This window comes from Kryptolebias marmoratus, linkage group LG4 (assembly GCF_001649575.2).
Source record: "Kryptolebias marmoratus isolate JLee-2015 linkage group LG4, ASM164957v2, whole genome shotgun sequence".
Taxonomy (NCBI): Eukaryota; Metazoa; Chordata; class Actinopteri; order Cyprinodontiformes; family Rivulidae; genus Kryptolebias; species Kryptolebias marmoratus.
The window spans coordinates 13,690,143-13,703,562 of NC_051433.1; the positions used below are offsets into that span (position 1 = coordinate 13,690,143).

At 47.5% G+C, this 13,420-nt stretch overlaps 2 protein-coding genes across 2 annotated transcripts; one reads left to right on the forward strand and one right to left on the reverse strand.

Moving 5' to 3' along the window:
* Positions 1–1,741: 1,741 nt before the first annotated feature.
* nuak2 (NUAK family, SNF1-like kinase, 2) lies at positions 1,742–8,972 on the forward strand. The gene is made up of 6 exons (XM_017416039.3): positions 1,742–2,216; positions 5,959–6,079; positions 6,335–6,486; positions 7,289–7,354; positions 7,447–7,699; positions 7,803–8,972. Exons 1-6 carry the CDS (start codon positions 1,995–1,997, stop codon positions 8,807–8,809), a joined length of 1,821 nt encoding a protein of 606 aa, XP_017271528.1. The 5' UTR covers positions 1,742–1,994; the 3' UTR covers positions 8,810–8,972.
* Positions 8,973–10,089: 1,117 nt separating this feature from the next.
* On the reverse strand, positions 10,090–13,372 carry ccnd3 (cyclin D3). The gene is made up of 5 exons (XM_017416040.3): positions 12,989–13,372; positions 12,691–12,906; positions 11,702–11,864; positions 11,006–11,148; positions 10,090–10,896 (listed from the first exon to the last, which is right to left on the reverse strand). The coding sequence occupies exons 1-5, from the start codon at positions 13,241–13,243 to the stop codon at positions 10,828–10,830; spliced, it is 846 nt and encodes a 281-aa protein (XP_017271529.1). The 5' UTR covers positions 13,244–13,372; the 3' UTR covers positions 10,090–10,827.
* Between the last annotated feature and the right edge of the window lie 48 nt (positions 13,373–13,420).

The window sequence follows — 13,420 nt, forward strand, 5'->3', positions numbered from 1 at the left end:
TGTATCTAATAACTAATGTATGTGCAAGTTTTAATTATATTTATGAAGCATAATAAGACTTGCAGGTTTGAGGTAAAAAGGGGGTTTGGACAGTGTTAAATATTATACATTAAGACTATTTACATTTTAATCAAGTATTTGTAATTTTCAAAATGGTCAGATTTGAATTGCAAGAACAAAGACAACTTAGTTCAAGTTAAAGTTATATTAAACTTGTAGTTATGAAGGTTATTTTATGCTCATACCGTTCGCTTTTTATTTCTTTGTATAATCGAATTCTTTTGGATTTAAAACTTTGTTTTAGGCTGAGCGCATGGTGCCCTCTAGTGGCCTGAAGCTGTAAAGACATTTGTTGTTTTAATGATGAAGATCACAAAATATAAACTAAAAACACACTCTGTGAAGCCATCTGAGTTCCTAAAAGTGGGGGGAAAAAAACTGTAATTAACAAAATCTCATACAATTATTTGTCCTGCTGGCAGCATCTATACTCAGTTAATGGGTTTAATGATTAACTAGCCAGAAATAAACATGATGTTAATAATTAAACCAGGAAGAGAAGTTGGGTTTCTTGTTTTTAGAGAATATTTAGGATAAAAGGCAGCACTGATTCTGTTTTGTCAGTATTGTTCAGTTACTAAGATTAGATTTTAGACAGCAGCAAACATCATGAATGTTATTTTTAACAGATTATTTCTTACTGACAGTCCTCTGTGTTGACAGTAATTTTAAAATGAAAAAGATGAATGTCTGAATGATGTTAAAATACAGATGATTTTAGGGATTTGTAGGTCATCTGCAGGCCTTCTCATCTTCTTCGGAATGTAGCGTTGTTCACTTTTATGCAAATATGGTTTCTAATAATAGTTTTAGGCGTTGCCCGTTAAGAAATAAAGAGCTTTTATGTTGTAACTGTGCTTTTTTTTATGACAATAAATTATGCAGTGTAAGTTAAAGTCCTGCTGAACAACGAATATTAATGTGATTTACTCCTGCTTCTCACTTACTAAAACCTTATTTAACATTTCAGTTTAATTTAATTAACATCTATATACTGATCATTAAAAAAATTATATAAAAATAAAATAAAGTCTGATAAATTGGAAATCTTTGTATTATTACTTCCCCAAACTGCAGTTAGTTTATAAACATATTGTTGTTGTTGTTCTTAAGGATAACAATACAAAGATAGTTATAGAGCAAATAAACAAAAGCCATAAGGATTATTCGAATAAATACATTAAATAAGGTGCAAAAATCATATCTTGTTATTAGAGTCAGAAATGTTTATAATGTTGTTGTTTTTCACCTTTTTAAAGGCCTGAAAAGAAAGAATAAAGTGACTAAACTTCGATTTATGTATGTGGTATTTCTCTAAGAGTATTATCAAATTAATAAAATACATTTCTTTCTGTTTTTTTGCTCTTGACAGGACCTGATTGTTGTTATTCTGATCTGACTGAAAACAGATCGCCGCCATTGTTTTTTTTTCTGTGTGCGTTTGTTTAGTTCTCCCGCACATCCCGGTCGTAGATTTAATTATCTGTCCGTGTGAAGGCGAGAGGACATTTAGTGAGACATATGAAGAGGATAGTGTAATGTACAGAAACAACAACATAAACAAAGAACATAACAACACAAACAAAGGCAAAATAAATAAGGGTTTTAGGAGAAACTATCGAGGGATTCCTAACACGGTGTACACCGGTGACACAAACCAAACGCTTCTCCGTTAGCTGAAACTCCTCCTCGTTGGTTGACGTGTCCGGCGGCGGGCGGTGCTTCCCCAGTCTCCGCCCGCCCGCTGCCTACCTGAAAGCAGCTCGTGAGGTGACCGAAACGCGCCCCGGCTGCCCGAGCTCATCGGTCGTCCTCTGTCTCCGATTCTGTGTCTCTTTGTCTCCGTCTCAAACCCCGCGCTCCGCGAGCCGGTCCGGGGCCAGGCTCGCACTCAGACCTGGGGACACCTGCGGCGAAACGACGGCTTCTGCGGCATGGAGGTCCCCCCCCACCTCCCGCCGAGCTGCTGGCCGGCCGTCGGAGGACTTCCGGCCGGCGGGGACGCTCGCGCTCCCGGCAGGGTTCCGGCCAAGAAGCAAGCCGTGAAGCGGCACCACCACAAACACAACCTGAAGCACCGCTACGAGTTCCTGGAGACCCTGGGGAAGGGCACCTACGGCAAGGTGAAGAGGGCCCGGGAGCGGTCCGGCAGGCTGGTGAGACTCTAATTTACTCTAATTAATGATTCATCAGACCACCTGTGCAGGGGGTAGTTTCAGACTAACCACAGATTACAGCGCTCACCTTCATAATCCAAATTAATCTGGTTCCGATGCACCACAGACTGCATAAATTAGCTTTGGATTCAGTAAATGAACACATAATTCTCCTCTTCATCAGAGGAGGAGCAAACAAAACAATTAATGCAAACATTTAAACAGGACTGCGTGTGCTGGGGATGACTCTCAGCTACTTCCACGCCAAATCTCAGCCCAGTGTGGCTCTAAAAGTTGATCAGTGAAGGCCACTGGTTTGTGAGATATTTTGCTAACAGACAGACAGTCGATGCTGAAGTTTCAGACACAGATTCAGCTCAATGAGCAGCGCTCGGACTGTGTTGTGAGTCACACTCAGCTACCACCACACTGAATTTTAGGGCGAAACGCACAAAATTGACTGATTTATACACATTTTCATGTCTTCTAAAGTCAACTGGCTGTGGCGGCCATTTTGAATCGAATTGGCTCAGAAAGCAAATGAGCTGCAGAGGCAGGTCCAGTGATCCCTTCCTGGGAGTTTCGTTCCAATTCGTCCTCCGGTTCGTGAGATATTTTGCTAACAGACAAGCACGCTCACAGACTTGTCTCGTACCTTAGGCCCTCCCTGTTTCCGTAGAAGGTGACGCGTCCACTTTCGTTTCCTGTGAAGCGTCCTGGAAAGCTGTGTTCGCTGGAATGAGTGAGGCCGACTTTCACCTCTCCAGGAAGTTCAGGCAGGAAGGCTGAGTAATTTTCTCTCCGGGTGATGGAGGGCGAGCGGGGAGGCAAGGCCGGCCTTTCCAGGTGGATTCCAGTCCTCCTTGACCTGACGGGAACTGGGAGGGTTTTAAAAAGAGATAAGCCTGGCCAAAAGAAAGAACCGAAACCCCCAAAGCAAACAGGGCCTTTTTGGAGGTTTTCTGCCTTTGAAACAGAGCAGATGTAGATTCAAAGAACCGCAGGAGTTTAGGTTTGTGTGTTTGCTCGGAAATAACTTCACTTTGCAGCTGGTTTGTTTATTCTTTTTTTTACTCTGCCAGAAACGAACGGAAACTTAACGAAAGCCCGAAGCAGAACGGGGCGTTCTTAGATCCCCGTAGGTCAGATCAGGCCAGGGGTGGGTTTCGGCTCTTATCAGCCGCTCTCTCCTCCTGCTGAAAGATGGAGCGAAAGTGCTTTCAGCTCCAGGAAGTAGCCTGCATCAGGAATTCCCCCCGCCTTTCCCTCCCTTGTCAGCGAACCCGGTAATGAGGACGAGTCGAGTCTCGTCCGCACGCCTCCGCTCTGACATCACCGTCTTCGCAGGTAACGACTGCGTCTCAGGTGTCTTTATGCAAATGTAGCTTTGAGTCATCCGCCCGCCCGCCTCTGCATCGGCGGCTCCAACCAAAGGCAAACGTTTGATCCAAAACCTCATTTAGGCTGAAACAAATCATCCAGACCCCAGAGAAACGCGTATATTAGGGTTCAATAAAGACCCAAACAGCCTCTCGGTGCAACGTCTTACTGTATTCTTCATATATTACTCTATTAAAAGGTTTAGTTTGAATTTGTCCCAAAGACGCCCAACGAGGCAGGAGTTCGTGATTCAGTGAAAGGATCTTATCTGTTCCCGTCGTCTGGACTCAAAGTCGAAGATTACGGGGCGTCTGAAAGAATGTTTACGAGTCGGCGTGAGCTGTTCGGCCGGGAGTTTTCTCTGCCTCCGGAGCGTTTGGGGTTTCCCAGGAAACGTGACGCTCCTCGGGTTGATTTATGGGATCGAAGCCCCCCGCGGTCATTTGAACTGGTATCAGAATCTGCTCCAGCTTCATCGTCAGGCCCAATAAAACTCAATCGAGCTGCTTTTTGCTTAATAACAAATATAACCAGTGTTTCCCTTCTATCTGAAGAAAGCTTGTGTCAATAAAGTTAGTTCAAGACTTAAAAAAACATTTAGAAAACTGCTTAAATCTCCTTTTTGTTCCCTGAACGAATCCCTATGACTGGACCGAGTTCAAGAGTGATTTAAAAATAGTAAAAGTGATCTAAGAATAAAGACCAGGATGATTGTTACCATTATCTGCTGATTTATCGTCACAAAGAAAGTCCTGCGAGAGGAAATGTTTGACATTTTTGTCGAAGAAGATTAAATCTGTGAACCGTTTTTAAATATAGGTCTGACTCATTTGCAGCTCTGAGGTGGTTTTTATCATTCCTGCAGCTTAGAACTAACATAAACTGCATATATTTAACGTTATTGACATTTTATTTTAGGAACTAAAGTAAATAAATCACATGTCATTGATTTTAAAAAAACAAACTGAAATCTAAAACCTACTGGGTGTAAACGGTTCGGTCAGTAATCTTATTTTTACTGCTGCTTGTCACGTTTAAATGTTTTTATTCAGGATTTTAAGTCGTACAAGAATCAAAAATACATTAAATATAAGAAAGTATTTTCTTTTATGAGCTTTAAGATAAAGTAGAGGAAATAATTTCATTAAAGAAGCCAAATATTTGCATAGAAGTAGAAAAAAGTGGATGATGTTTGGTAGAGCAGAACATGGACTCATGATCTCATGGTTTGGGGTTTATTGGACGGTTTAAGGTTGATAATCGTGTTTTTAGTGTTTTTTAATTCCTGGCCCTCTCGTCTGAGTGTGAGCGGCGAGCGGCCCGTCGTCTGGGCTTCAGGTTCAGGGTCTTCCTGCGTGTTCGTGCAGAAAGTCGGCGTGAGACGCAGAAGAATTTACCACCTGGGTGCCGTCAGCGTCAGGGACGAAGCCGGCGCCGCTCCGAGGACCTCCGCGAAGGGGAGGGGTGTGAAGCGGTCAGGGGAACGTCACCGCCTCGCTCGTTCCATCTGCAGCCCTGAAGCGCTCAGAGACAGGGAGGAAACCGGGACGCCTCGGGACACCCGTCAGACCTGGAGGGGGGCTGATGAGGAATCCCAGGCATCCGGGCTGCAAATAAACGTCCCTGACAGGAAAAAAAAACACAAATTCAGCCTTGACTAGAAACTAAAACCTCTCGAAGAACCCCAGTTCTGGCTGTAGGGGTTTTTATTTTCTTTCCAAGCAGATCGTTCCTCACCTCGGGTTCTCTCTGCGTCGGCAGAAGCGGGAGTCTTTGGTCCAGAAGTGGACTGAGGGCGGCTCATTCTGTTTCACGACGCATCCAAACATGTCTATTTTCCTGTAAAGAGCCGTCCAGGCCGGTCTGAATCTAAGCTTTCTAACCCGGCGTGTTCGTTTGTCAAATCCGCCGTAAGAGCGGAGCGGCAGAAAGGCTGTAAACAGCATCTTACCTGTCGGAGATGGCACTTCGAACGAGCTCGGTCCGGAGAGAACGGGTTAAATTCTCATCAACGCTATTTAAAAAATAACCAAATCGCTATTTTTATAAAGTTTTACAACGCTGCTAGCTTCAAATTATTGTCAGAAATACGATAATATTCCTGCTGGAAGAGCTCCAGGCTGCAGCAGAGACGCTACAGCTAGCTTCTTGTTTGTCTCAGCCGTTAGCTCGTCAATCCGGTCAGACTGAAACCGTTTCTCCAAACTGAGCTCGTTCAAAGCGCCATCTACGACAGGTAAGACGTTAATCACTCGTTACCTTTCCTCAGACTTTAGAGGTAGTTGATTCTCCTCGCTGCTGGAGCTGTGGATATTCACATTTAACACAATTCTGATGGTTTTTTCTCCTTTTTGTCTTTCAGGTCGCCGTCAAATCGATCAGAAAGGAGAAGATCAAGGACGAGCAGGACCTGGTGCATATCCGCAGGGAAATCGAGATCATGTCCTCGCTGTGTCACCCGCACATCATCACCATATATGAAGGTACGAGGGGCCGGGAGCGGTTTGGGTTTGGTTTCACGGAGACAAGATCTACAGCAGGAAATGAGCAATCAGGCAGAAGTTTTGGAGTTTAGTCATGCGAGTGTTTGTGCCGGTGACTCGATGCTCGGTTACGTAAAGACCAGCGGTCAGCAGCTCCGAGGTGACGTGTCGTTCTCACACAGTTAGCCCGTTCAGTTCAACCGACTTGAAAACAGTCCCTGCCCGGAGTTTTAACCCGCAGGTTTTGTCTCGCAGTTTTCGAGAGCAAGGACAAAATCGTGATCGTGATGGAGTACGCCAGCCGAGGAGACCTGTACGACTACATCTGTGACAGGAAGAGTCTCTCCGAGCGGGAGGCCAGGCACTTCTTCAGGCAGATCGTGTCTGCCGTGCACTACTGCCACCAGGTAGGCAAGAGTTCGGCCTCTCGGTCTGTTAGCACCGTCGGGTCACTTGTTAGGGTTTTTTTTTTTTCTTTCAGAGTTACATAAGGGGCATGATTCACTGATTCACCGCCGTCCTGCAGCTCTGAGCTCTGAGCCGGGAGCCAGGGAGGAGGAAATGAGTTGGTTTTTGCAGAGTTAGCGTCAGGGCTAAAGGCCAACAATCCCAGCACACACACACGCATGGCCTCACAGTTTAATGAGGGTGTGAATAAACCCCCCCTCCTCCTCCTCCTCCTCAGCCCCTTTAAAACACAAAACACACAGTTGTTCCTGAGCTCCAGAGCTTCAGTAATTACACCGTATTTTAGCGCGGTTCTTCTGCACTTTGGACTGTTTGCTCCAGACACCGCGCCACCCGTCGGTCCCGTTGCACCTCCACAAGGTTCTGATTTATTCCTAGACGTTTAATTTCCCGTGGCCCGCGGAAGCCCCCGCCCGCAGCCTCGCTTTACGACCTGAAAGTACAGCAGCGGCATCCTTGAGGCCGCACGTCCTATTGGGAGCTCCCCGAACAGCTCCTAAAGCGCTGACCTGCATTTTAGGAGCTCATTTGAGACGAAGGCATGTCCCCCCCCCTGCAGAGCAGAGGACAATGAAACTGGGCTGACGTACTGGAAGAAAATGTTCAGTTTGGAAAGAATGTGCTTCTTTGACCCAGTAAACACAAACCCCTTTATGCCAGATGGTTTAATGTAAACTGATCCGTCTTTGTGAAGAAAATATGAATCACACAAACCGTGTTTCTTTGTTTTCCTCCTCCCAGAATGGAATTGTACACAGGGACCTGAAACTGGAGAACATTTTACTGGACGCCAATGGCAACGTGAAGGTACGCGCAATGACCCGAACACTCTCCGAGAGGCCACCTCGGCCCGGCCTAAAACACACAATCCTTAAGATCCGCTTTTCCTCCCCGCGCAGATCGCCGACTTCGGACTGTCGAACCTCTACCACCACGACGAGTACCTGCAGACGTTCTGCGGCAGCCCCCTGTACGCCTCCCCGGAGATCGTCAACGGGCGGCCGTACCGCGGGCCGGAGGTGGACACGTGGTCGCTCGGCGTGCTGCTGTACACGCTGGTTCACGGCACCATGCCGTTTGACGGACTCAACCACAAGATGCTGGTGCAGCAGATCAGCACCGGGAGCTACCGCAGACCCAGCAAGCCCTCCGGTGAGCACCTCAGAAACCCAGTCAAAAGCATCAAACCACTTTTTATCGTATCTAATTTTGTGTTGAGGACTTTAACAAGTTTTCTTTTATTTTCTTCTGTCAGACGCTTGTGGACTGATCCGCTGGATGCTCATGGTGAACCCTGAGCGCAGGGCTACAGTGGAGGAGGTCGCCGGGCACTGGTGGCTCAACTGGGGCTACCAGCAGGCGCTGCTGTGCGAGAGGAAGGCTGGCGCGGTCGAACAGACCCCGGCGTTACCGTCCACCTCGAGTCCCTCGGGGCTGGCTGGGGTCACCAGCTGGCTGCGCCGGACGTCCAGACCTCTGCTGGAGAACGGCTCCAAGATGCGCTGCCTGCTCCGGCCTCAGGCGGCCGGAGGGGACGTGGCGCGACAGCGCTCGCTGCGGCGATCCCACAAGGAGAACAACGTCTCCCAGGCGGTCAACGAAGGCAACGCGGACTCTCGGCCCCACAAGGGCATCCTGAAGAGGCGGAACAGCGTGAAACAGAAGGGAATGAGTGAAAGCGCCGCCATAGGCCCAGCGGACCCGCCAAACGTTTTGGGCTCGTCTGCTTCGCCGCAGAATCCTACTGCTGCCTCGCCGCCCCGCAAAGGCATCTTAAAGAAGCCCACAGAGCAAGAGTCGGGGTATTACTCGTCCTCTCCTGAAAACAGCGACTCGGGCTGGGCGTCTCAAACGAAGGACTGTCCCTCTGCGCCAACCTGTAGGAAGGGAATCCTGAAGCGCGACGGCAAGTTCTCTTCCGGCGGGCTGCAGGAGTTTGGTTCCCTGGACCAGCTGGCAGCCTCTCTGCCTCGAGAAGGGAGCAGGTCCAGACCCAGCCTGGCCATCAGCGAAGACAGCATCCTGTCCTCAGAGTCCTTCGATCAGCTGGACCTGCCGGACCACGTGGGGCCTCCGGCACAACTCAGCAAACCAGCCAAGGCCAGCATGAGGGGCAGCGTCTCTGCGGACAACCTGCTGGACATCGCCGAGGACGGGATGCTGAGGCCGTGGGAGCGTTACGGCTCCCGAGTGTCCGACAGCGCCTTTTCCATCAGTGACCGTGAGAACGCCACGGAAACCTCCAAACGGACCGCGAGCTAGAGACCGCAAGTCGGGAAACAAACTAAAGACTCGAGTTTCTGACACTAATGAGGACTTGACAGCCGGAGTGAGTCGTTTCAAAACACTGGCACACTTTGGCTAACTTGAATTGTGTTGTACCAAAAAAAAAAAAAGGGAGGAGACGAGTTCAGGTTGTATTTTAGGCAATTAACTGAGATTAAACTGAGATAACTGGATTGACTTTTAGCTTTTTATTTAAGCAGGAAGGATTAAAAATTGACAGATGGTTGAACTAAAATTAAAAATGTGAATTTCCCCCTGGAAAGCAGGGGTGGAAGTGGTCAAGTTAATGTTTAATAAGAAATCCACATTTTAACCAAAGCAGTGGTTTGGAGGACGTATAACATCAGGAACAGTTTATTAGATGGGACGTTTTCAGTCTCAGTGATTTATGGCCTTTTTGGACAGAAATCCAACTGTAGAAGACGCTCGGTCGGATTTTAGCTCCGTGCTCAAAACGCTGAAATAAACAGACTCATTATTTGGATTCTTCTCTTTGAGATCAACCATATTTCACTGTTCTGAGGAGATATTTCACACACCAAAGAGGAAATTTGCTAATGTTTGATATTTGTTTTTGTAAAGCACCAGCAACAAGTGCCAACATGATGTTTGTGTGATACTAATTTCATCTTTGTTTAGTTTAGGGGTTGTTGGTTTTTTTTTCCCTTTACTTGAAGTGACTCATGGTTAAGTTTGGATAATGACTTGAAAAACAATCATGACTTTGTCGGGCGGAACAAGTCGGACCTGTTTTTCAACCAGGCAAGCCGTTTCACCTAAACAAACACAAACACGCAGGTCTCGCTCTGGACTCGCTCTAGACTCGTTCTGCGCGGAGAGGGCGGCGCTCGTTCAGTCGTTTTTTTTTTTTTTGTTTTTAAAAAAAGCCTGAATGAAAACAAGTCCGAGCGAATCCCCGTTTGTTTATGATGATTTCAAATCCGTTTAAAAAAAATCAAGTTTTCTATAAACTGGATTAAAATGAAATTTAAAAAGTCACCTGTTAAAACTGGTAGCGAAACTTGAATACTAAAAAAAAATCACAAAATCAAACCGTTAAACACAACTTTCATGGCTGTTTTTGAACCTATCATTTGAGTTCATTCTCAATATTCTTGTTTGGTGTGAATTGTTATGCAACATATGGGAGAAACGCACAACTTCTCTAATATTCTGGTGATTAAATGTGCCTCTTAGAGCAGAACCTTTGGTAACAACGAAGCTGGTTAGGTTATAAGTTACACATTCACTACTACTGTTCAACAACTGGAAGGGTTTTTTTTTTTTTTTTTTTTGGCACACCGAGGCTCATCGGGAACTGAACGCCTGTATGTGTGCGAAATCTGTAATTCAAGCAGAAACTGGAAAATGACAGATCTGACAGACGATTTTATTGTTTCAGTTTGACAGATGTTCAGCTCTGGGGAGAGGCGTTCAGTGAATGATGAACATTTGGACATTAAATCACTTTTTCTTTCACCTCACTGCAGGCGAAGAGGTTGTGTTTGTGCATTTTACGACTGCCTTGTTTGCCAAAAGCCTCTGGCTCATCACGTGTTTGTTTGATCTACTGTCCTGGGAAAAGAAAATCAATAAAAAAAAAACAACGAAACACTGAGGAACTCTGTTGTCGGCTGATGTTATTAATCACCCAACCACACACACACACACATTTAAAGTTGTTTAACAGGACTGATTAGTGGTCGATTCTGTTCAAAAACAGGCAGAACGTGTCAGCCCTAAAAGTACATATTTGGAAACAGAATGCATTTATAAACAGCAGAACATTTTAAAACCTCGTCGTGTTCGGGAACAGCTGAGAAGAGCTGGCGTCTCACTTTAGCTTATTTTGTTTTGTCTCCCGGCTACAAGTTTATGATTCATCTGAGTTCTTCGGCAGCGGGGAGGGGAGTTTTGGGTCGGCTTCCTGTAAGCGGCGTCGACGCAACATCCTGGACGCGGGCGTAGCCGCTCGCTGACCTGCTGGCGCTGCCCTAGAGACGGGAGGGCAGGTTGAGCTCCAGGACACCTCCCAGCAGCTCGTGGCAGCGCAGGATGGAGCTCTGTTCGAGGCCAGACCAGGCAAACGGGGTGAAAAAAGGTTCAAAAACACAAAACATTGTTGACGGGTAAAGCTCAAACCGATATCTGCTAGTTAAACATTACCCTTACCAGGTCGGCAGCCAAAAGGTTGGCTAAAAGCTTCATGACTGAGGCTGAGGAGACATCCCTGTCCATCGTCTTCAGCCCCTGCACGGCGGCGCACACACAGGCACAGGTCAGGGTGGACGGCAGGAAGGCTAAAAACCTGCAGTCTGAAGAGGAGGAAGGGAGGTTTCCTTTGGCTGACACTTCTTAATTGTGATGACTAAATAATCAGAACTGCATGGGAGGAAGACCCTCCTCCTCCTCCGCCAGCTCGTTCATCTGACATCTGATGTGCTGCAGGCGGGAGAAATGGTGAAAACGGTCGACACGTTGTGTGGCCTGTACCGTCGGGCTGCGTCTGAACCGGCGGTAACCCCGTGACCCCGCCTCCGCCTCTGGCTGCGTCACAGAGATTCGTGGGAAACCATCCGGCTGAATGGTCGGGCGTGGGGTCTTTCACAGCGGAACAATGCGGGATTACACGAACCCGGCTATCCCGTCTCCCAAACGAAGTGCTGACACATCGTGACCGAACGTCCAGCTGCTGCTGCGACCGCTCAGTTTCACAACTACAATAACGCCCATTTACAATAAACAGCTACGTTTATTGCGTAATCAGTTCGTTTTCCGGGGCTCGCTTGAGCAGAAATCAGCACACTTTTGTTGCCTCTTATCCGAGCAAACCATGTGGAGTGTTGGTAACAGAGTTATGTAACTTACCCGTGGCTGCCAGGGCCACGTAGGAGTGAACGAGGCGGCGGATCTGCTGAAGGTGGGGGGCCCGAACGAAAGGGAGAGCGAGAAGAACTGGCTCCAGGAAGTCAGAGGGCACAACAGAGGCCAGGCACCAGCCTAACCTGGACGCCACCGTCACCTCCCACTGCTGCAACACACACACACACACATTCCTCTAAAGCAGTCCACCGTCACAATCACACCGCAGGAACACATTACTGACACAGATGTGACCACAGGTGGATTAGTCGACCCTCGCCCCTCTGAAAGCCATGCACGCCTGCACGCCTTTTGCAGATTTGTCACGGAACAGATCAGGTTAACGTTGCAGCGTTTGAAGGACCTCACCGAGGTGCTCAAATGAACGAGTTAAGACTAAACACAAATCTGAGCTCAGTTATATACGATTCTGATGACCTGAGCTCTTCCTAAAAGTCCATCATTCACGCCTGATTTCAGTCCCATTCTCAGTCTTGTTGGTTTTGTAAATCACGGACCCATTTATTATGAAACAGACGATGAAGTAGTCGGGCTAATAAGCTGAGAGGTGCAGAAACAGCTTGTTTGCAGCTACAGTCTGCTCTGGCCAGCCTCTTCCGAAGCGCAGAGCACGCAGGTTATTTGCGTTTGCAAATCACGCCGGACCAGCCTGACACTGAGCAGAGACGCTTGTAAAAACATGATTTAAGGCAGCTGTGCAGCTCTTAAAACCCTCATTATCACTACTCACAGGATTTCTGAATAAATGTAAGATATTACCTTAATGTGAGATGTTTTTTTTTTTTTTGGAGGGGTGAGCTGTGTCGGAAAGCATCACATGAGGTTTTTATGCTTTTCACCCACTTTAAGGGTGTAAATGATTCACTGATCCATGCTTGTGATCAGCACCCAGGTCAGGTTAGAAGTGCTAGTTTCAACAGAAGGATGTAAACAAACTCAAGCCCCTGTTTTAAAGGGACAGTTCGCAGATTTACCAGGATGTCCGAAACTGAAACAGACTCGTCTGTGTAGACGGAGAGCTTGCTGGCGGTCAGGGGGACCGTCTCTCTCATTTTGGAGGCCAGGAACATGCAGACTGCCCCCAGAAGCTGCAGGTGGGTCTTCTCCACGGGGAAGCTGCTCAGGTAGGAGTCCAAGTAACGCACCGCCTGCGGAAACACCTCCTCCTCACACAGCTGCTCCTCGCACACCTGCCCGGCACATTCAGTTCAGTTTATCTGATTTTAAAAAAAAACTGACTTTAAAGCGGAAATGAACTAAAAATGCGGCCACCTTAAACATCCACACTGTGAGTATCCTCCTCATGGAGGGCAGGATGTGTGCCTGCGCTCCGCTGGAAGAGGAGGAGGCGAAGGAGGAAGAGGAGGAGGAGGGGGACACCACCCGGCTGCTTTCCTCCAGGGCCCTCAGGTTGAGCAGCACCCGGGGGTCAGCGGTCACCGCCGGGTCGCTGCTCGCTCGGAGGACCACACCCATATCCAAAAACCCCGCGCTTTGGTCCTCGGAGTCCACCTTAAAACTGCCCATCTTTAATTTGACCCGTTTCACAAAGTCAGGAGCGGCTAAATCGACCAGCGGTAACTTTGCGTTAGCTGGTTTCGCTAGCCCTTTCGGCCAACGTTAGCTAGCTTTGCTGAAAAAAAAAAAAGGCCCGTTGCCAGGCAACGGGCACACCCGGAAGTGAAGTCGCAGGGTCAACTTGAA